At 39.0% G+C, this 24,417-nt stretch overlaps 1 protein-coding gene across 1 annotated transcript in view; it reads right to left on the reverse strand.

Annotated features, from left to right (window-relative positions):
* Nucleotides 1-17,968, reverse strand: part of LOC113752041 — a 49,012-nt gene extending 31,044 nt beyond the window's left edge. The window contains exon 1 of the mRNA XM_027296185.1: nt 17,446-17,968. Coding sequence (XP_027151986.1) covers nt 17,446-17,968 — 523 coding nt within the window. The remainder of the gene's footprint in view (nt 1-17,445) is intronic.
* Nucleotides 17,969-24,417: the final 6,449 nt, after the last annotated feature.

Raw genomic sequence — 24,417 nt, forward strand, 5'->3', positions numbered from 1 at the left:
TTCCCTTCCTAGGGTTTATGCGTGATGCCAGTTTATTAAAGCGATATAAATATGTGACAAATATGGCCTAAAGGATATAAATAATGCAACGGGGGAAAAGGTCTAAACATGAAATGTATTTACTGAAAGGTAAGTGCAAAGACTGAAATTTAGACATGTGAACTATCTAGTGGATGAGTCACTAAAAGAGTGCCAAAGGGGCCCCTTATTGCTATGGCACATGAATGCAGGCCAAGAAAACAAAAAAAATGGTTAGTGCAATTGATAATACACATAACACATTGGGAACAATTAAGAAGAAGAAATACAATAAAGCAAGTGAAAGGGGTGGAACCCCTTCCCTCGTGCCTAATGTGCTTAAAATAGGGTGAGGCTGACTCTAGCCTAGGAAAATGCTAATATGGATGCATGAGGCTGGGGTTCACTAATGCCTAGACTCGATAAAGCTTCGGCTCCCAAGCCTTCAGACCTAAAGGCGAAGGGTCATCACTCCCAGGGCCTTCGATCGGTGGCTCGAGTGATCCCTTAGGTAGCGCTATGGGCGCAGAGCACACCAGCCGCCTACCCAAGGCAATCGATCCTAATCCTACAAGGCGGTGTGGGAAACGCCCACGAAAAACAAAATAAAATGGGATAAAAGCAAGTAAACGTGCACGTATGAAGTGCTCCCCTATTTTGAGGGAAGGGGTTGAGAACCAACGTGAGGCTCTAAAGGTGACACGCCCCCTCCCAAATGCAATGCAAGCGCGAGATAAACAAGTAAACAACATCCAATCAACCAATCACACATACGTGAGTGAGGGAATAGTTGGATACGCGCGCGAGGCAAATGGCCCTAAAAATGGAAAATGCAAGCCTAATATCCAAATGCAATGCATAAAAAGGGTAGAAAAGGAAACGAATGGCTAAGTCAAATGCTTGGACCCACTTAGGAAGTCCCCAGTGGAGTCGCCAACTGTCGCGCCCCACTTTTCGATCGTGATGTGTGTGATGTGTATGTGTGGTGTGAACGTGTGCAAAATGAAAATAAAGGCCATGGGACTTGATAAAGCGACGGTTTGGCCATATAAAGTTCAAAAAGGGTTTTTTGTATAAAAAATGGAGTCGCCACTTGGTATAGAGTTAAGGTGTACCAAGTCACCCAAAAAGTGTTTTTGTTTTTGAAAAAAAAATAAATAAACCCTTTTTGAGAACTTTTGGGTCTGCGTAACCAAAAGAGGGATCGGGGGTCACATTTGACGAAGGGGAAGGCAAGGACAGAAATTCAAGGCACCCCTTCGACCTAGCCAAGGCTAGTTGCGTGACTTAAGCCAATTTTCCTAATTTTTCTACCCAAGGTATGTATCGCGTATTGGATATGTCTATATGAATGCAAAACGGAAAGAAAAATGCAATCCTAAATTCTACGATGTCTCTCGTGAGGCTTTTGATCCCAAACCACATGAATTGTGGCGGCCAACAAAGGAAAACCCCATAGAGGTCGATTAATGCAAATGAGACTCAAATGTGCAAGTGTGGAAGTGTATGAAAAGAAATTTAAAAATCCAAGTGTTTGTGTGCAAGTGTATGAAATATAGCGATAAGTGCATATAGGTGTAATTAAATGCAATTTCGTGAAGTAGAAATCAAAATGAACAATAAGGAAAGGAAATGTGAATTGAAAAGAATGAGTGAGTGATAAATGAGAATGAATGAACCTAAGGGAATGCATCAGGTCGGGTATGGGAATGACTCCTAACTTGTCGACTTCGATTTTCCCTTTGATTAGAAGGCAAAACTAGCGTGCTAAGGCTATCGAGTAGCCACACTCGCTCGCTTCCCTTATCAGAAAGGGACCCTCAAGCAAATGGACCCTACAACTATCATGATATGCAAATATCCTAAAATGAAGGGAAAGGGGGTTCGAGGAGCATGCCAAGTGATAAAACTAAGAAAAATGCATGATATGTGGTGAACAAGCAAATGATTATGCTAATGAGGGGAAATCCCTAAGGGTCTAGCGTTGGACTAGCCCATTCTACGAATTCCGACTAGCGGAAACGTACATTCATCCCTCACATTCATTTATAAATATAGAAAGCAAGTAGACATGCAAAATCACTTATAACACGTAGCACATAACACTTAGCATGCTCGACTAGATGCAATAGCTTAATAAAGCAAATTAACACATAGTAACTAAGCATGAAAGACAAATAAGACGATTAAAGCCCTAACTATTACATTTGCTAGCTAAAACAAAGAGGGAAGGGAAAATGGACCAAATTACTTGCTATGCCCTATCTATTACAGGCCAAGAGGTGTACACATACCCCATAAATGAAAATAAAAGAAAGATTTAAAAAAATGAAATAAAAGTAAATAAATGAAAGGCATTAATAAACATCTAAGAAAACCAAGTAGGCATGCAATTTTCATTTAGCAAGTTGGATCACATAGGGAGATACGCAAAAAAGATAAAAGAAAGTATACCGTCCCCTTTTGTGGTGCTAATAAGTTGGAAAAGGTTCTAAATTGGAGCTACAACCACTAAACAAAGGATTAATGCACCAATTGGTTTGTAAATCAAACAACACAAATTCTTCAAAAACAAAAATTAAAGAACCACTAATAACTATGAAATTGAACCATTAGATCTCTTTAGATAATCAAACAAGTCCATATTCATCAAATGAAATTCCAAGTTAAAAGGGAAAGGAAACTCGAAGGACCCAATTGATTAATCTTTTCAATTGCTTAGGCCATGGTAAAATAAGAAGGGACTTGAGGGGTTAAAGAGCTATTATAAGAACCCTTTTCATGCAAAAACATGCAACCTACGAAGGAGACTTGTTTCTTTAGTATATAAAAATCCTCCAAACACACACTAAACCTCTCGGAATACAGATTTTCCATCAACAAGGGTTTCAAAAAATGAAGAATCTTGACACCTCCTTAGGACCTTTTGAGAAGAAAATAGATGAAATAACATCAATAAAAGTAGACTGCAATAGATCCCTATTAAAATCAAGTTTGACCAATTCGCTACTGTGGGTCAAGTATCTTTCTCCACTACACTCAAAGGAAGCAGGTAATAACAGCAAAAAACAAAAGACAAGGTGCAGCAAACATTTTTTAGGCAATTTACAAAATCCAGCTTTCAAACACAATCGAATCCAAACACAAGGCTTTAAACTAGGCGGCAAGCCATCACCCAAACAAATAGAAAGAAAAACTGAGCAAAATCCAGTGCAAACACAAAATCCAGCAATTTACAAAATCCAGCAATTCAGCAATTTACAAAATCCAGCTTTCAAACACAATCAAATCCAAACACAAGGCTTTAAGCTAGGCGGCAAGCCATCATCCAAACAAATAGAAAGAAAAACTGAGCAAAATCCAGTGCAAACACAAATAAAGTACGTTTAGCAAGTTGAAAAATCTGGAACATATAAAACTGATTTGGCAAATTGAAATGCATTTTCCAGCAAGTGCTTGGGCATGAATCCGAATTTACCTCGGTTGAATCATTGTGTTAAGAGCTTTCTATTTTCACTTCATTTTCTGGTTTGGACATGCTTATAAACTCTTAAATTCCTTATGCACGTATCAAGCTAGCATATGAATATTTCCAGCTCAGAAATCAAGTTCAAATAATATTCATAACCATCAAAATTTCCAGAAATTTTTCTGTTTGGTCCGGATGATCTTGCCTTAAGGCAGATTGCACTTTTGAATTTTTATTCCCCTGTTTTAAAACTTACTAGTCAACTACATGCAGGCCTAATTAACTTGTCATTACTAGTTAATCAAGATTAAGGCTCCAAAACAGAAAAACTAAACCGAATGAGGCTACATTAGCAAGATAACCTCTCGGCAGTCACTTTCCATCAAAAACAAAATTTCCTTAGCTTTTTATTTCTTCATCCGGCTTCATGAAATGATCATGCAAGGCCTTAATCCTAATAATCATCCAAAATCCAGTTAGTCCAGCTCCATTTCATGCTCAGATTATCACAGGGAATCAGAAATAAAATTGCATTTTCATCTCAGCTCTCGGCTGGAACATCAACATCCAAAACAGAAATTTCTAATGGCTTAATATCATCATCCGACTGCCTAACCTCACATGCATACTACTAGATGACTTAAACTTCTTGGTTTTGATTAGTTAGACACTTAATCCAACTCAGATTGTCGCATAAAGTCAGAAATAAAAACTACAATTCCAAGCAAGCTCCTCGGCAGAAATGTTTTTAACCAAAACAGAAATTTTCCACAGCTTTGGTTTCATCATCTAATTACCCAAATTAACACATGCAAGGTCACGGCTGGCTTAAACTACCTCTGATTATCCATTTTTAGTCCAGAATAATTTACCTCAAAGCAAGCTAAGACCACACACGAAAATCTGAAAAATTTCTGCTCCCTTTCGGCTCTCACGCACGCGACAGGTTTGCTGGTTCTGGTTTGGTGTAGCGGCTTCAACTGGTGGAGGTGGAATGTTGGAGTTGCTGGAAACGGTTGCAGCTGGTTGAAGTTTTGCTCACGGTTTCTCTCTGCCTTTCTTCCAGCTCACGGTCAGAACAAAACGGACAGAAGATTTCAACTCGCGTTTTCTCCCTTGCTCTCGGATGCCTCACGATGAAAAAATGAAGTGCAGTGGTTTGCGGTGTAGGAATGAAAAGGAAGAGGGATGGTTCCGTGGTTTTTCGATTGGAACTGGTGAAGATGGTGATGATCAGTAGCTCACTCGACTGCCTCTTGCTCTCTCTCTCGCTTGACTTCCTCGGACAGAACCGAAATACAGCTCGCGGCTCGCTCTCTCTTCACCTTTCTCCTGCTCAATCCGAGGAGTTCTCCCTCTCTTGCTCTCGTCGATGATACCTAAGTAACTAATCACTCCAGCTCCTCATCAGTCGGTGGTGTCAATCCCGAAGCTCTCCACTCCACTTCTACTTCTCCGGTTCACACAACACTCACGGCTTTTGTGTTTAGAAGGAAGAAATGGTTTGACACTCTCTTTTCTCTCTCGGATTGTGGCAGACCCATGAAAACCGAAGTGCTCTCTTCTGCTATATTGAGTTGGGAGTAGTGTGCATTAGTGGATGATGGAACTGGCAATAAGAATGGAAGGTGCTGGAATATGAAGTAGAAAAATGGATTCGGCCGAAATGGAATTGTGGTTTTTTTTTTTTTGTTTTTGATTTTTCCCTTCTTGAAATTAATTGAATAAAAACTGATAATAAAAATAGATAACAAAAAAAAAAAAAAAAAAAAAAAAAATAATTTAATTAACAATGGGTAAAAACTAAATAAACTAGAATCAACAAAACACAATTTTCCATTTTCATCAATTTTCATCATTTTTTTTTTTCAACTTAATAATTTAACAAAAATAGTAGTAAAACTAAATAAAAACAACAATTTTAACTACAAACACATCAAAGTAAACAAACTAAAATAACAAAATTACCATTTTCGATTTTTCTTTCATTTTCATCATTTTTTCATTTTCAAAAATAAAATAACCAAAATAAACAAAATGCCAAAAGATTGAATTTAAGAGGAATGAACGTATTTTGTGAACCATTTTTCTCTTCTTTTCCTTTTATTTTACGTTAAAACTTAAAACTAAAACTAAAAGCTAAAACATGAACAAAATTAATATGACAAATAAAACTAAAAATAAAAGACAAATGAAAAGGTAACAACTAAAATGCAGACAATCTAAAACAAAATCATGAATTAGATGCAACATACAAATTATTTTAAAAATTTGGTGTCTACAGACGCCAAGTCAAGTACTTTTCATTTCATGTAACATTTCATGTGACATTCCAATAACATGAGAAATAAGTGAGAGTGATAAAGTACACCCTTACTTCAATTAATATCGATGGTACAATAACATTTAACTCATCAAGTTCAAGTATCAAAGCCATATAGTAACACACAAGTGAGTAGTACACTCACCAAGCTTGAAAATGGTGTTTCATGCACTACCGTCAAAAGAACGTCGTGAACCACCATCACGCCCTAAAACATGCAACCAAGTACAATGAGACTCGATAACGAGGCATAAACCAATGCCAAATATTCCCAAAATAGGGTTCCATAAGCATATACAAGCATTAGAGAAAACCAGAAAAATCCGGAAATAAAATTAGCTTTAGCCCTGAAAAAAACAGTTTTTGACCTCATTTTGCGGTAATGGTGCCAATGGCACTACGATTATCGGAGGAAGGTGCAAGAGCCACCGTTTCGAAGCTAAGAGATAGGGATACAATGTTCCAGAAGGCAACTCTATCCAGTTTCGAGTGTAACAAGGTCAAAAATGCAAGATACTACACCAGAACCGGAAAAACAGATTCACAAAACGCATTCTGGTGTAAACATCATAAATCAGCCTACCTAAGTCCAAATCCAGAAATTCCAAAGCCATCCGAAAGCTTAGAAACAGGTATACATTTCATCAGAATACCTCAACAACCAATTCGGAAGCATTCCTAACCAAAATAACCAATTGCAGAAGCAATTCCCAAATTCGGGTGAAACCAGGACAGCAAGGGTAATTTCGACTTTTATCAAGCTGTACTACTCCGATTGACCTGAAATTTTTCAGGCAACTCTAAAATATAATTCCCTACAACTTTCATGTTTCAAGATAAGGCCAATTCGGACTGTAACTATGAGTTACAAAACCGGGCAGAATGAAGAACAATGAAACCCTAAGTTTTCAATTTCTTTCCAAAACAGCAATTGCTTGCAATTAACCGCTTTTTCCACCTCCTAGGTCCCTTACATACCATTTCCAATCATCATACATAGCCACACAATCATATTCATATTAAAACAGAAAAATCCCCAATAATTACAAAACTTCATCAATTCAACCAAAAATCACAATATAATCCATAAAGTTGCACCTTATACCACCACTAATCATAAATTAAGCATCATTAGAGGGAGGAGAGTGGTTCTTCATAACTCACCTTAGAAACAAGAGAGAGAGAGCAACAAGTCCTCTTAGCTTTCTAAACAACTCCACCAAACCCCACACAAACACTCACTTAAGTTTTTCTATGGAACAAAAGTAAGATTAAGTGGTTGTTTTGATGATTTGGAGCAAGATGGAATCAAGAACTTGGAGAGTTTCTTTCTTTCTTCTTGTCAAGAGAGCCGGCTTCAAGGAGTGAATTTTGGAGTGATTTTTGGTCAAATTTGGAGTTATTTTAACCAAATGGTAAAAGGGTGAATAGTGTTCAAAATGGTAAATCCAATCCTATGGTGACACTTGTCACCCCTTTAATGCATCTCTATCTCTTTATTCTCTTTCATATCAATCCACTTGGTATCTTCTAAATATCTCTTAGCACCCGACAAATTAAACCCAGTATCCGAGACTTAACCTAGTTGGCCGAATTTTTCTGAACTTTTCGCACTAGTGGGTCCCACGTCCGGTATACGCTCTTAATTTCTCAAAACCTATTCGATACTAGAAAAATCATCTAAAAACTATATTTACTCATAAAAATTATCTAGAAAAATTTTCCTAATAAAGAAAATGCAGAAAACAGGACATTAACCCGAATAAAACCTAAAAATGGAAAAATTACGGGTTCTCACAACTTTATCACTCTCGTTTCTTTTGTCTATTTACTTTGTTTCCTGCATACTGTATAAGTCTGTATTTGCTCTCTGTATCTGTTATCTGTGTCTGTTCTCTGTATAAGTCTGCGATCTCTGAGCTCAAAACCTGTGGCTAGTTACTCAAGTCGAGCCGGCAAGGGCCAGGTCGATTAGATAACGAACCACAGTAGTCTCTTTCTAGGAATCTTTGGGTATTGAGACTCTTCATTCCGGTATACTCGAGGATTACCACTTCTGTTTCTGTTGAGGTGTTCGGGCCCGGTAAGGGGTAAGTTTGGTGGACGGAATTTGGTGTAAAGTGGGGGTCTACGGACATGGTTGTTCTTCATACGTTGACGGAGAGTTAACGGGTTTGGATCAAGTACTGTAACCGAAAATTTTGGGCTCCTGAGAGCCACCCGTATCCTTTCTATCTTTGGTCTTTGTTCATTTCTTTATTTCATTTGCATATGTGACTAATTGAATATGAAGTTCCATGATTCTTAATTGCTATTATTTTGGTACCTCATTGAGCGTAAGCTCACCCCCTTCCCGTTATCTTTGTTTTCCTTATAGGGAACCACACTTTGAACCGTGATTTTGAGAAAAGGGTTGAGCTAGTGTAAACGTTCTTTTGTTAGCTCTTGTGTAATCAAAACCCTAATTGTCTTTTAATTAAGTATCACGCTTTTAATTGTATAGTTTTCAATGTATGTATATAAGTGTTTTATCATGTACATTAAGTGTATTCATTTGAGATGGTACCTTTGCGTTGGTTGAGATGCTACTTGTAACCATTGGACGATCGGATGAGCGCGACATTTGAACAAGGAAAGAAAATTCTGGCAGGAACTGTTCACCAAATCCGGCCGTATCTTGGCCGGATTGTGATGTGTCCACTTTCCATTTGCATTTTCGTCTTCAATTTCGTTTCCATTGAGGTGCTTACTCGAAGAACCATGGTACCTTACGGTGTAGAACTCATGTTTCTCAACTTAGTAGTGTTCGATTGATTGTTCTCTTGGGGATTCGTTCGTGCGCTATATCGGGTTTGTGTGATTCGACTCTGTAGTCCTGGCAAGAGCTGGGCAAGCAGTCCGCCGAACCCTTTGGTTCGCCTTAGGGTGAGGTGGGACCGTCACAGGTGGTATCAGAGCCGCTTCGCGTGGTCTCTGCATGGAGTGAGTTTGGGCCAAGGGGTGTTATGGTCCTGATTTCGTGAACGGGCCTAAAGGTCTAAGTGCTCTTTCGATCATATGTTGTGAATCATGACATGTTATAGGTTTCAAACCTTTCTTATGGTACTTGCAGATAATAGATATGTATGTCGGGTAAGAATCTTTAATATGGATGATTTACTCTTGGGACCGGCCGGCTCGAGTTGTGAATTATCTTATTTTAGATTCTTGGACCTGAGTACCAAAGGGTGGAGAGCACTAGAATAAGGGTCTGTATCTTGATTGAATTTGAGGTAAGTCTTGATGGCCAAGAACAAGGCACGGAAGATCTTTATATTGGACCTAGTAATTAGACTGATCGAGGGGGTTGGATCTGGAAGTGTTATCATGGACTAATCTCGTACTAGTCTGGCTAGGGAGTAATAGAGAGTGACTAGATTGTAGGGTACATTGCGGAATTCACACCTAAGACCTGTTTTCTTTTGCTATGACTGTGAGGACTTGATAAGTGTTTATTTGATTTTAGATGGCCTGACTGCAATGATCTAGGTCTCTACCTCACATTGGATATCGGATATCAGTAGCTTGGTTCTCGACGAACTACCCTTGCCTATAGTTCCTTGATACCTATCCACTAATATTCCCGTATGAACTTGGCTTGATTATTAGCGTACCGAGATTGAGAATTTTGGAAGTAGGTAGAGAGATTTTGGAAACAAAGATGTGGTATAAGGTGTGAAACTCTTGATATACGAAGTATGCTTTAAGGTTTCAATAGGTATATACGTGATACGTGGTATAATATCATAAGATAGTGTCCTAAATATGCTCTACTTTCCCGCCTATTTCTGTGACGGCCCCACCTCCCCCTAAGGCGAACCAAAGGGTTCGGCGGGCCGCCTGCCCAGCTCTCGCCGGGACTCAAAATTTTAAAACAATAAAATTAAATAAACCTACAAGCATACTATTCACAAGATATCTAATGCCAAAAGAGTTCTATTTACATCTTCAAAAGTATCGAGTCAAACCACTCTAATATATTAGAATAACAACCAGCAGAAGGTAGACCCTATGGAGGGTTCTTATACAAACCACCAAAACAAAAACAAACATCCTAACTGTCCGACTGTTACAATCAAACCTAACTATACTAGTGTATGTGTCAAAAGTCCCCGCGTCGGCCCCTGCTAAGGAAAACAAAAGGAAAGGGGTAAGCTATATGCTTAGTAAGTAAATAGGGGCAAAAGCGTAAATCTCACGTAACAACAATTGCACAGTAAGAGTAAAGCAAAAGCAGAAAAGTAACATCACATAATAAGGATACAGGTGGCTCCAAAGCCAAGTCATTTGCCATGCGTGATCTCCTGTCGACACTCCGTCGACCATAGATAAGGTCCGTAGAAACTTCACTTGTACACCCACCGAACACCTTATCACCCTCACTGGCCAGTCACCTCACAAACTTGCCCGGGCGAACGAAATCACAAACTTGAGCTTGAATCACAAGCTCGGGTCACAAACTTGGTCCACATTCTCGGTGAACCGGATTCACAAACTTGGTGACCTCAGACTAAGTTGGACTGGCTTCGACCAAGCCCTGACCGGCTCGAATAGTCCATCTCGGTCGGAAGATCAACCCCAAACTCACAAACTTCACAAAATTATTCAAAAGTCACCCCGAGCCACAAGCTCAAGGGGTTTAGTTCCAAAATGATTCATATACATATGCCATATACAAATGTGTGCGTAAATTAGGGTTTAGGTCGAGTGCGATAAAGTACACCCTCGCCTAGGTACCCTTTTCATACATATCAAAACACATAAGCAACTAACACATAAGAGCGGCCTGAATACTTACACAACGAACAAAAGAGCAAAAGTACGAAATTCGTGCCGCGAGGAGTAGCTAGTAGGCCCCACCGGCTCCACCTAGCTCACCAACGTCTGAAATTGAAGATTGTGTCACAATATATCACAAACGGCTACTAACATACTTAAAACAAGCAAAACGGCAAAATCGGCACATGCAAGTGCGGAAACGGCAAAACGGGTGCACGCGCCCGCGCGGAACGGCAAACGGAAATGGTCAAATCTGCCTTCTCAAACCGTTTTGATCAAAAGTTAGCCTAGGAATGTCGGATCAAGGTACATGAGGTACCGTTACGAAGCTAAGAGGAAGGGCTACTATTTTCATGAAGACACCTAAGTCCGGATCTGAACAGAAATAGGTCGAAAGTATGGAAAATCGTTCAAGAAATTCGCACTTTAGAGTGACGAATAGGGTATGTTGGCTGGACCATAACTCCCAGCTCACAAATCGAAATCAGAAAATTCCAAAGGCATTTGAAAGCTGAGACATAAGGCTAAAACTTTGATGTTTTGGTCAAGACCTGAATCCATTCAGAACAGAACGAAAATTGAGTGCCAAAGTACCCGTCAGAACTGTCCAGATCAAAGGCAGTTCTGACGATCAATCTTGTTTTGGTCATAACGGAAGCTACGGAACTCGGAATTCGACGCACTTTATACCGTTTCGAAGCTAAAACCAAGATCTACATTTCTTATGAAGGAGTCGACACCCAGATCGTACAGGATCAAAACCGAAAAATGCACGGTCAGAGGCTGAAATTCAAAACGTACACAATTTCAGGGTACAAAACAGGTGCGAGTGTTTTGGTTATAACTCGAGCTACACAGATCCGTTTGACCGGAAATTTTGTAGATATATTCAGGACATAAGAGGCTACAATATTGAAGAAGGCCACTCAGTCCAGTTTCGAGGGTAACTAGGTCAAACATGCAAGAAACTACACCAGAACCGGAAAAACAGATTCACAAAACGCATTCTAGCGGAAACATCATAAATCAGGCTATCCAAGTCCAAATCCAGAAATTCCAAAACCATCTGAAATCTAAGAAACAGGGTTACATTTCATCAGAAGACCTCAACAACCAATTCGGAAGCAATCCTGACCAAAACAACCAATTACAGGCGCAATTCTTACATTCGGGTAAAACCAGAACAGCAATAGTAATTTCGACTTTTCTCATTCCACACTACTCCGATTGACCTGAAATTTTGTAGGCACCTTTAAAATGTCATTCCCTACAACTTTCATGTTTTGAGATAAGGCCAATTCGGCCTCTATCTAGGACCTAAAAATTCGGACAGAATGCTCCCTTAAGAACCCTAGGTTTTTCAATTTTCTTCCAAAACAGAAATTGGTTGCAATTAATCACTTTTCCCACCTCCTAGAGTCAATATAGACCATTTCCAATCATCATAGATAGCCACACAATCATGCTTATATTAAAACAGAAAAATCCCCAAAAATAATAAAACTTCATCATTTCAACCACAAATCAAGAAATAACCCATAAATTTGCATCTCATACAACCACTAAGCATCAGTTAAAGGAGGAGGGTGGTTCTTCACAACTTACCTTTAAAACAAGAGAGAGAGAGCTATTGGTCACCTTAGCTTTTCAAACAACTTCACCAATCACTTTAAAATCACCAAGTGGAGGAGTTTTGTGGAGCAAAACCAAAATTAAACGGTAGGAGTGGAAGATTGAGCAAGTTTGGATCAAATTTTGGAAGAGCTTTTCTTTTCTTTTCTCTCTAATGAGGGCCGGCTATGAGCTTGATATTTGTGGGAATTTTTGGGTAAAATTTTTGAGTTATTTTGGCAAAATGGTAAAAGCATGAATAGTAAGTCAAAAGTAGAATTTAATCTCTAAGTGACACATGTCACTTGCATTAATGGTTTGCCTAACTTTTGTCTCTCTCACACCTATCCACTTGGCAACCTCTAAATATCTCATAACACCCGGTAATTTAATTCCAGTATTCAAAACTTAACCTAGTTGGCCGAATTTTTCCGAACTTTTCGCACTAGTGGGTCCCACATCCAGTATACGCTCTTAATTTCTCAAAACCTATTCGATACTAGAAAAATCATCTAAAAACTATATCTGCTCCTTAACAATATCTAGAATTTTTTCCTAATCACGAAAATGCAGAAAACAAGCCATGAAAAATGCGAAAACCTAGAAAATGCAAATTACGGGTTCCATGGTACCTTACGGTGTAGAACTCATGTTTCTCAACTTAGTAGTCTTCGATTGATTGTTCTCTTGGGGATTCATTCGTGCGCTATATCGGGTTTGTGTGATTCGACTCCGTTGTCCTGACGAGAGTTGGGTAGGCGGTCTGCCGAACCCTTTGGTTCGCCTTAGGGTGAGGTGGGCCCATCACATTAGGCCCATTAAATCGGCCAACAATTTTCGCTCTCCAACCCATATCTCACAATTTCTATACACCAAATTAACAATCAAATTTTGATCCCCAGTAAGCGTTTTAACTTCCAAGTCATAGGGCAACTTAATCGGTCTCACATCTATCCCACTCGTGAATTTAGGGTTTGCAAAAGAATGTGTCACACCAGGGTCAATTAAAACGTTAGCTAAGCGATGGTAAACAGGAATCATACCTTCAATGACCTCAGTGGAATCGGAAACCCGTTGATGGTCTAATGCATAAACCCTAGCCGACACCTTCGGTCGATTTCCTTCTGCACTAGATTGTTTAGATGTCGATTTGTCTGGCCGTTGAGTACTACCTCCTCCCATCGGTACACTTGGACATTTCGAGAGCTGATGCTCAGAGCTGCCACAATACAAACACTTTCTTGATTTCTTCCAGCACTCATTCTCTGTATGGTTAGGCTTACCACAGTAGCCACAAATAATTTGAGGAACTACAGCCTGCCCACTAGGGGGTGTCCCTCTCGATTGACCTCATCCACTGTGGCCTTCTTGGTGTACCAGATGTCTTTAATCCTCCTATTCCTCTTCCTGTGAGGACTCGAATTTTTTTTAAATTTTATCTTATTTTACTGGCTTATTTAAATATTTATTCACCTGTTTTCTTCGAATAATTCATTTCAACCAATTTAAATCCATTTACATGGAACAATGCCTTAGTTATATTTTTAAAATGTCCCGTTAGCAAACTTAATTTTCGGAGGCTCGTTTAGTAAGAAATAGCGAATACACATTTTTTGAGGCAATATTTGATTCGAGAGTGTAATGATCTTGGATATTTGAGGACTCATGTTTTATTCTTAAAATAGTTATTTTTATAATTATTTACCTTAGTATTAGTTAATTATATTATCGTTACAAGAATTTCTTTTAAGTTTCGCTTTATCGCGCGCAAATCGGAAGTTCGCATATTTCGAGTTGGAACGGTTAAACGGAGATTTAAGAAATTTATTCTAGACTACTAAGAGTGAATAATTATAGTGTTAAAGGAATTACATTTGGAGGTTTAGTGCACAAGCGTAACAAACAAGAGAGAAAATGGTGGTACGATACTTGCGCGCGTGACACTATTCCTAGTTGACTTTTGCACAAATTTTAACCACAAATCCCTCAATCTTCCAAAGGAAGATTCACACAACAAACCTCTCTTTTCTCTCTCATCTTGGCCGGCCAAAAACAGCAAGGGAAGAAGGAAGAAAGCTCACCATTTTTACTCCAAATTCTTGCTACCATTTCACCTCAAATTTCTCATACAACTCACATATCACTTGGAGAGCAACTTTAGCTTCGAGGAGGACACCTTCTTGCGGGTTTTCTTGGGAGAATTTTGGTCTAAAATTTCTGGTTTTCTTCATAAGATAAGAGGTAGCCTTCATCAACCTTGAACCTTTCCATTTTCTTCAAAGATTGCAACTTTATTTGCAAGGGTTTGAACCCTACACATGGATTAGGCTAGCGGACTTGAGGATAGTTTAATTTCTTGTTTTAAATGTTAGGCTAGCGGTTTTGTGTGGACCTCTACGTAGCGGTCTTGAGGTGTAATTTCTTGAATATGATTGTTATGTGTGTAGATGAAAAGATTATGGTGAGAAATGAAGGAAAGGCCAAAGGAAAATTTCGAAGGAATGCTGGCCGAATCTGTCCTGTTATTGCCTTGCTTATATTTTGAATTTTTTATGCTCAAATGACTGTGAAACTGATGTATATATGTTGTATATGGTGTGTAGAAAGTTTCTACCAAAAATCATTTGAATTGGTTGAGCAAAATTTGAGATTTCGAAAATTGAAGAAACCTGGAAAACATGTCCAGGCAGTCTGAACAGTACCACTTTGATCAAACATAACTCTTTGTACAAAATTTGAAATCAAGTGCCGTTTTCTGAATTTGAAACTAGACACTTGTAGCTTTCCAACGGTATAAAATTCACTTTCTAGTTCGAAATGAGTGAGCTGTAGTGATTCGGCAAAGTTGTTGTCCTGTTCTGATGGTCTATCCGAGAGAAAGGTAGAAGCTGCATTTTGTGGCTCTATTTTCTCTCACTTATGAATTGATTTTGAAAACAATTTGTTCTAATGAAATGTAGCCTTATGATTCTAGTTTCCAAAGCCACCAACCATTCAAAATTCCAAGTTGAATTGATTGAAATATGGTTAAATTTCCAAACTGCAGCAAAGCTGGAAAACCCTTTCTTTTGCTGGCCGACTGGTTTAGTTGTTTGTAAAATGTTTTATTTTGAAATTTTGATATCAACCAACTATCAATTGGTTATGAAATGTTTCTTGGACCTTAGTTTCACAAATGAACCAAAATGGGACTGATTTCATGGTGTAAAGTGTTTGAAAAGGAAAAGAAAGCAAGAAGACAGATTTGCTTTAAGAATTTCGTAAACTTTGGTAGTTTTGTTAACTACCTTCCCGTACGATTTTTTTTGTAAAATTTGATAGAGGAGTAGTCCTCATATGGAGGTTGAATTGTACCAAATTTGGTGTTATTCTAAGACCATTTTGATACCCAAATGATGTCCCAAATGATGTCCCAAAGTTTACTTTCAAATCTGGAAAATTCACTGTTTAGTAGTGGATATTTACCGACTTTGAACTGCTATATCTTGATACTCAACACTCCAAATTTAGTTCCGTTTGTCCTGTTTGAAATTTTATTTGGAGCTCTTGTTGTGCTATGAATTTCAGGGGCTAGTTCACTTTCTGTGAATTTTGCCGAATTTCCAAAATTTGCCGAAAAACATGACCGAAACTGTCTTGTATGCTTAAATCAGCCAATTTGAGCTGAAATTTGAATGTCTTCCGTTTAGAATCTTGGAAAAGTGTCTGCTAGGAACTTTTAGAACTTTGAATCTAGTTTCCAATGGTACAAATTTTTCCAATTTTGGACCTACTGAGTGTAAGTTCTGATTTTCTAAATTTGACACGCAAAACTGAAATTTTCCGACTTGTTGGGAAATCAGTTTTTGGAAACTCTTCCCTATCCTTTGGTATTGATTGACCGTTTTAAAATTGATTTCATGAAGGAAATCAGTTTTTTTTGTGTTATTAAACACCACTTTTGAGCCTCAATTTTCAAATAATTAAGGATCTCTTTCATGACATTTTCTTAGTATTGTAACAGTGTACAATCCTCCTTCTTAGCAAGGGGTTTGTAAGTAATAGTGTGTGATAGTCAATTATTATTTGCTCAGCTGCTCAAGGGGACCTTCAAGAGGATCTCGAAGTGGACGCCTAAAAGCTTGTTTGCGCACTTACTCCCTTATTTTGAATGGTGAGTGTCAAGTGCATGAATTTGTTGCTAAGTGTTTGACTTGCGTCTTATCCGTTTTGTGAATTTGGAATTTTAGAGACGAGTGTGTACTTTACCGCACTCGTTCTCTTTCAAATGAAATTATATTCGAATTTTTGTTATGTGAATCCATATTCGCCTTGTGCGAAGTGATATAGATGTGATTCGTATTTGTGATTCACATTTTGAATCATCGATTGGAGCGCTGCCCATGATTTATATTCGTATTCGTATTCGGGGGATTCCCAAACTCGTTGGCTAACTTTGCGAATCGAGCCAGCAGGGGCTTAGTCGATAAGCTTAGCAAACCATGAGATATTCGTAAAGCATGATCTATTGGAGAGATCTTGCTTGGCATACTCGCGTAGTATTGCCATGATATACTGGAGTAATATCAAAACTTTGATGAGCTGGCCCGGTAAGGAGGTGTAAAGGTAATGGGATTCAAAGAAAGTGGTGTATCTACAGGATTTGATACTTTTGTGGTTGACGGAGTGTCAACATGGAATTTGATCAAGACCTTGACTTGACTACGTGGAATTTAGCTCATGAGAGCTACAGTATCCTTGATTTGTTTCTGCTTATTTTTTCCTATTTGAAATGTGAATTACTCGAACTTTATAGCTTCACTTACTGTATAATTGTTGAGGTTACTTGGACTACATGCTTGCATGTGTGTTTCTTGGCCTCACGAGCATTCGCTCACCCCGTTAGATTTGTTTTCCTTAACAGGAGCTGGAATGGAAGGAATTATGGAGAAGTCTACTTGGTGGACGTTTGATTAGAATTTTGAATGTATTTGTCTAGACAACTTTTGGAGGTTGTATATATTGGGAATGAGATGTACTTTTGGTAACTTGTAATGTAAGACTTGAATGTTTATTAAGGAAGTGAACTTTCATTATATCTTCGACTTTTAGTATCGATAGTTACCCTTAAGTTTGAATTGAATTTGTATCGAGTCCTGGCGAGAGTTGGGCAGGCGTTCCGCCGATACCCTTTGGTTCGCCTTAGGGAGAAGTGGGGGCGTCACACTTTTCATTTTGGGAGATGGAGCACTCTTATCCATTTGTCCAGGAGGGTTACTAGGAACTCCTCTCTTCTTTACACCAAAATCCCTAATTTGCAGCTTTGCACTCTCAACCCACTGTACTTTTTCTAAAGCCTCAGAGAAAGTAGAAATTTGGGCTGCCGCTAACCCCTCTTGAATCTCTACATTTAGTCCTTGTACTAATCGCCTTATCCTTTTTCTTTCAGTGGCCACTAACTCCGGAGCAAACCTAGAAAGCTTAGTGAATCGCTCTTCATAGTCAGCCACATTAGAAGTCCCCTGTCTCAACTTTATGAACTCATCCTCTCTTTTTTCTCGAATCATGGGCGGGAGAAACTTCTCATTAAATTCTCTCACAAAATTTTCCCAGGTCCAAGAAGTCTGTGCTCTTTCCCATTTCCCCCTAATCACGTTCCACCAAGCACGTGCTGCGCCCTTAAATTGAAAGGCAGCGAAATTCACTCGTCTCTCCTCAGTATAGTCTAAGGCGGCAAAGATGTTAGTCATTCTCACCAACCAGTTCTCCGCTACTTTTGGGTCAGGCCCTCCAAGAAATTTTGGCGGGGCAAACTTTAAGAATCGTTCTAAAGCCCTATCCTCCCTCTTTCCTGAGCCCCAAGTTGGTTAATAGGTTCTGGACCCCGATGATCTGCTAACCGTGCTAAGATATCAATCATACGGTTAATAGCGGTAGCTACTTGGTTATCCCCTTCGTTCCTTTGCCCTTGATCATCCCCTTGAGCTTGGGGTTTCCTAACCCCACGCCCTTGGCCCCTTGCACTTCTTCAACTGTCCATAATATTAGTATATTTCTAGAGGCATAAATGTCAGATAAATATGCATAAGTGAAGTTTAAAGTGACACTTTAAATATGCAACACAAAAAAATAAATAGGTGAGACACTGAAATAATTGCAAATATGCACAACCCATTGTATAGATTAAAAATCGTAGAACAACAAAGTCAAGCTGTGACGCCCCGAAAGATTGAGTGTGAGAACCCGAAAATTTTGTATATTTTCGAGACATTATTTTGTTTTCTTGTCTATAATTTTGTACCTTTCTTCAATATATTAATTTCCTATACATTTTTATAAGTAAATATAGTTTTCAAATCATTTCCTTGATACAAGTTAGTCCACGTTAATTTTGAAGAGTATTATGAACGTGGGACCCGCTAGTGCGGTAAATGCAATATATTTTTGATAACTTGTTGGAGTTTTGTATTAAGTGATATTATTTTACAAGGTGCTAAAAGATAATTAGATGTTACCTATATGGATTAGTATTGGAGAGACAAAAAGATAAGTTTTAAACCAAAAGGTGACAAGTGTCACCATCCAATTCACCCTTGGACTTTTGACCAAGATATTTATACCTTCTTAAAGCTAATTTGATCTCTTCATTTTAGCTCCTCTTGGCCGACTCTCTCTCTACAAGAAAAGAAAAGAAAGCTCTCAACTTGTTTCTTCAATTTCTTGCTTGGATCTAGCAAATCAAACCGATAAAACTTCAAATCACTCCATAAAATCCCTTTGCTAAGTGGTCTTGAGGTAGTTGGTGAAGTGGTTTGAGAAACAAAGATGCTTAGTTGGCTCTTTTCTTGAGGTTCCAAGGTGAGTAGCTAATGGATTCCTTCTTTGGTCTTGCTAATGTCAAATTAATGGTTTGTGTTGGGTTAAAGATGTGATTTTATGGAGATTTTATGGATTAAAGTGAAATTAGCTAAATTTTTTATTTTATTGGAGATTTTTCTGATTTTATATGATGATCATGGTTTAATCATGGTATGATGGCTGGTAATGGTGTAAAATGAAGCTTGTATATGTTAGTTTCGATTGTTTGCGGAAAATTTCGGTTTTATGCGGAAATTCCAGGTTAGGGTTTTGAATCTGCCCTGTTCTGTCCGGTTTTATTTGAGCATGTTAGAGGCCGAATGAGGCTTAGGTTAAAACATGGATGTTGTATAAAATGGTGTTAAATAGCTGTCTGTAAAATTTCAACTCGATCCGAGTACTGTACCATATGAAATGACCAAAATACCCTTGACTGCCATAAATCCCTGTTTCGCGCCCAGATTTCTATTTTCGTGGAGATTTCCATTTTTGACCATGAAAATGCATGATTTGGCTTCTGAGGTCTTCATAAGAAATGTAGGGTTATTTCTTGGCTTCGAAACGCCATAAGATTCATTTCAATCTGATAAGTGTAGCTTCAGTTATGGATATTGTGCCGAAAGGTGTATTTGATAGTTTATGATGTGTATGTGGTTAATTTGAGATGAATTGGTGTTGCTTGTAGGATGGAAAAGTAAGGAAATTAAGGGGATATGCTGTCCGACCTTTAAAAGAATTTGATTGCTTTGAGTTTGAGTTGAAGGGCTTGGATTTGGGCAAGGTAATGATATATGATGGATGATTCCTGAGCCGTGGAGGTGAGTGATCTCCAAAACTATTGCAAAGTTACTTTTGAATGTTTTCTTGCATTGTTACTCAACTGCATATCATGTGTGCGCGCATGTGAGTCCATAACATGATTTGGCTTAACTGAGTTCTTGGGAATTCGTGTGCTTATATCCAACGTCTCCACTATCTGTTTACTAGTTATTTGGAGCACGATGGCTCCTCATTCCTGTTTATCTGTTATCTGATCTATTTGAGCGTTGGGTGTTTAAGCGCAATGATTTCACTGGCTCACGAGAGCAAAAATACGTACATTTGATCTTGGAATCATGACATCATCGAAATGCATTATTGTGAAATATATTTGATTACTGATTTTATTGGTTACTCACTGAGCTTTTAGCTCACCCCAAAAATATTTTATTCCCCTCCACAGGGCTCGTGGAAAAGGAAGGCTTGTAGTACTTATTCACGTGGCTGGATGGCATATATCTTGTACAGTTTCGACTTGGAATCATTTTATGTATAGTTGGGAATTGTTTCCGCTTCGCTTATGACATGTAATTATTGGAAAATTTGATGTAATATTTGAGATTGATATTGCAATTTATTTGAGGACTTTAATGAACGACTGAGTCCCGGCGAGAGCGGGGTAGGCGGCCCGCCGAACCCTCTGGTTCGCCTTAGGGGGAGGTGGGGCTGTCACACAAGCACATCCCAAGTAACGTTCAAGTGTTTCAAAAGATAAGTAGCGTAGTTAAGGAAAATATAATGGCCTTAGAACAAGCACCACCCGAACTATCCTTGACAAAAACTACTAAAGTAGACTAAACTACTATCTTAGTGATTGGCAGAGCCAGAAGTCTCGGCTACTTTAGTAGGATCATCTTCATCTTCAGCACTTGGAGTTTCTTCCTCCTGTCCTTCGTCTTGTATCTTGCCATCCATTACTTGTTCAACCAAAGGGACACACTCGGCCAACATTCCCTCAGTTCGGTCCCTTACTTCATGTGCTACCCTAGCAAGCCGACGATTAGCCTCTTGAAGCTGCTTACGAAAAGCCTCTGCTCTGTTTCGCTCCTCAAGTACATCCGTCTCCAGTTCATGAATCCTAGCGGTCTGGGCGTCCACAGTTGCCCTCAGTCCTCGATTATCCTCTTGGGCTATCCCATTCGCATTTGATAACTGCCTACACTCATCGTATAATGCTAGCACCACGTCGTTAGGGTACGAGTAAGTCCTCCGACAATCGCATGAAGGCCTAGTTCGACGAATTGGATTCCACATCCAAAGAGCGCCTCCAGGCCTCACTAGATAACGGATCACTGGAAGACGCATCGAAGATGGATCATTTCCACCATTTCCTTCCATGACCTACAATTACAATTAAAAGCTTAGACAACTCAAATACACTTAATAAACTAGATCCTAATGCATCATACTATCACGTATACTTTTCACAAGATCAAAACTCCTAATTGTCCAACTAATTGAAACCACCTGTGACCTAATTGTCCAACTAATTGAAACCTAAGCTCTGATACCACCTATGACGGCCCCACCTCCCCCTGGGCGTACCCTAGGGTTTAGCGGACCGCCTGCCCAGCTCTCACCAGGACTCACTCACTCGCATCAATTAAAATAAGGTGCAACCTCAATAATAAACGAAATAACGGTTCCCAAGTTTGGAACATACGAATACATTCATTTCTATCTCAACTATCCATACAGTCCCAAATACATCAAAAGATTTAAGTTCTCAGTACATTTAACCCTAATCAAAACAACTAGACTACGCTAGTCTGTACACGTCTCACGCCTCGTTCGTACCCCTGTAAGGAAAACAAATGGCGTGGAATGAGCTAAAAGCCCAGTGAGATTCCAAATAGCAAGTTAACCCTTATTTAAAAGTGCAAGTCTCATGTAACAAAGTAACGAGCATGAAGAGTTCATAAAAGTGAGCAATAACACTTCAAATAGCAATATCAAAATGAGCGAGTGTAAAAGTTTTCAAAAGAAACAATAATCCAATAAAGAATAATCACTCCAAAGTATAAGGATACGGATGGCTCTCAGGAGCCAAATTCCCATTGCATCACCAGGAGCTTGATCACGCAATAGTTGACACTCCGTCAACTTTCAAGTAAGTAACCAATCCAGTAGAACACCACTTACACTACTCTCCGTCCACCATTCAAACCTCCTGCTGGGCCCAAAATTCTCAATAAACGCGGGTGGTAATACTCGAGTATACCGATTAGTTGAGGAGATATCACTCCACTCGACATTACTAACTACCCATGGTTCGTTATCTAATCAACCAAGCCCTTGCCGGCTCGACTAGATTAACTAGCCAGTGGGGTTTGGGGTCCCCAAAAGTCGATGAGATAACACTCCAATCGACTGAATTAAAATAAATGTATGGAGACGGGAATGAGAGGCACCTCCCACTCGGATAGAGTGTGGTACATACTGCTGCTCCACACTTACAAATCAAGTACAAGTATATCAAGTTAATTGCAACAATAAACAAGTAGATATCATATTAGGGCAAGTGCGATAAAGTACACCCTTGCCCGATCAACAAATCTCGTATCATGTATTTTCATGGATCAAGTATTAAAACAAGTGTCCAGTTCAACCAGATATTTGGAAGCACTCACCAAAATGAAGTGCCCCTAGTAATCACATCTGGGTTATACTCCGGGTTCGGAGTCCAAATCTGCGATAAAACTTTGTTTCAGAACTTTAAAAATCGACTAAGGTTCGAAACGTAAACGTTTCGTTCAATAAGAATCAAGACATGGAAATTCACTTGGAGAATATTCATGAAACACTCGCTCACTTTTCAAACTATATAACTTTGTAACATTTATACTTGGAAATGCCATTTGAGTCGAAAGTACAAGGAAAACATACTCCGAGCAGTCATTATTTTATTTCTCAAGGGTACAAGTTCGGCCAAGTCCTTACTTATATACCTCGGTAAAAGAAGACGCCAATATCCTAGATAGTTCAAGTGGTAATCGCTCTTAACCCTTACTCAAGTTGCAAGTATGTCTACCTAGCCCTTGAGCGTAAATTTGGGTAGCATGCCCTTTGTATTTTCCTATTTTTCCAGCCATTTACGGCTTCATTATTTTCCTCAGCCAATCCCAAAATCATACACAATATAAATTCATCACAATAGCCGTTCAATAGGCTCAAGGTAATACAAGTACAAAATCAAGCTAACGACATGTGCGGAAATGAAGTTTAACAAAAGACAGATTTGACGTGTTTTTGCGTAACGGACACAAACCAAGCCAGGCTACTTATCGCGAATTGAGGTCGAAACTTATACCGTTCCGACAGATAAGCGCAACATCTTGGATACAAATTTGCGTCCGAAGACCACCTAGCTCTAACTTTCCAGTGAACCAGTCCTCAAAAACTTCCCAATTCACCAGAACCAATTCCAACCTTAACCGGCCAGTTAATCATACTACCTCCAAACGGCCATATCTCAAGGCACCAAAGTCCGTCTTAAGGCGTTCTTGGACGAGGCGTTTGCAAAAGCTAAGACAAAGCTAATAAAACTTTCATGTTTTGCACCTAAAAGCTAGCTTCCAGCTACATATCAAGGGGGACAAACGCAACCCAACTTAGCTGTACTGTCCAAAAACTGTCCACTGGACTTCTACTCCTTAGGGCAGTCAGGCGTATTCTTCCATCTTTTCATCAGCACTACATCTCGGCTCCGACTTGAGCTGAAATTTTGTAGGGTAACCCCATAAAATATCATTCCTCTACACAACTTTTATGTCTTATTCTAAAGCCTAGTTCGGCTTATAATATGATGAAATGGAATCAGGCATAACTGAAGCTATAATTTCCAGAAATCTGGAATTTTGCTATATTCAAGCTATACTTCTCATTTTTATCTTGAAACTACCACTACTATCTCCTTTACAAGATTATATACCACATATATACATCATATAACACTTAACCCACAAGAAACCCTAACTCAAAAATCATCCATCCAATCAGCAAATCCACTTGAAACAAGCATCACAAGTACAATATTAACATTAATACCCAACTAAATCATGATTAATGGAGAAAGAAAGGTTGATCAGCCATTACACCTCAAGACAAGAGCTTGCAAGAATGATCCTCCACCTTTCCTTGAAATTTTTGGTTCCTTAAGCTTCCCAAGCTTCCAAACTAGTGATTAATCGGTTTAGTTTTTCTTGGTTGCACTCAAAAGGTTGGATTCAAGGTAGAAGATTGAAAACTCTCCTCACTCTTTTGCTCCTTGCTCTCAGCCAAAACAGGAAGAAAATGGGGAAAAAATAACTCAAATGGAAGATAAGAAGGTGAGACTTTGGCTTGGTCAAGGAACCATAGGTGGCCGACACTTGTCACCACCAAAACCAACTAAAATTTTGTTTTCTTTTCCTTTCATTTTGGCCCACATATTTCGGCTATATGGCTGAGGATGAGGGAGATATTTTGCAAAAATATCAAGGGTATGTGGTGGTAGGGAAGTGGTGGTCAAGTGGTGTGTTCA

Source organism: Coffea eugenioides, chromosome 11 (genome assembly GCF_003713205.1).
Source record: "Coffea eugenioides isolate CCC68of chromosome 11, Ceug_1.0, whole genome shotgun sequence".
In the NCBI taxonomy this organism is placed as follows: Eukaryota; Viridiplantae; Streptophyta; class Magnoliopsida; order Gentianales; family Rubiaceae; genus Coffea; species Coffea eugenioides.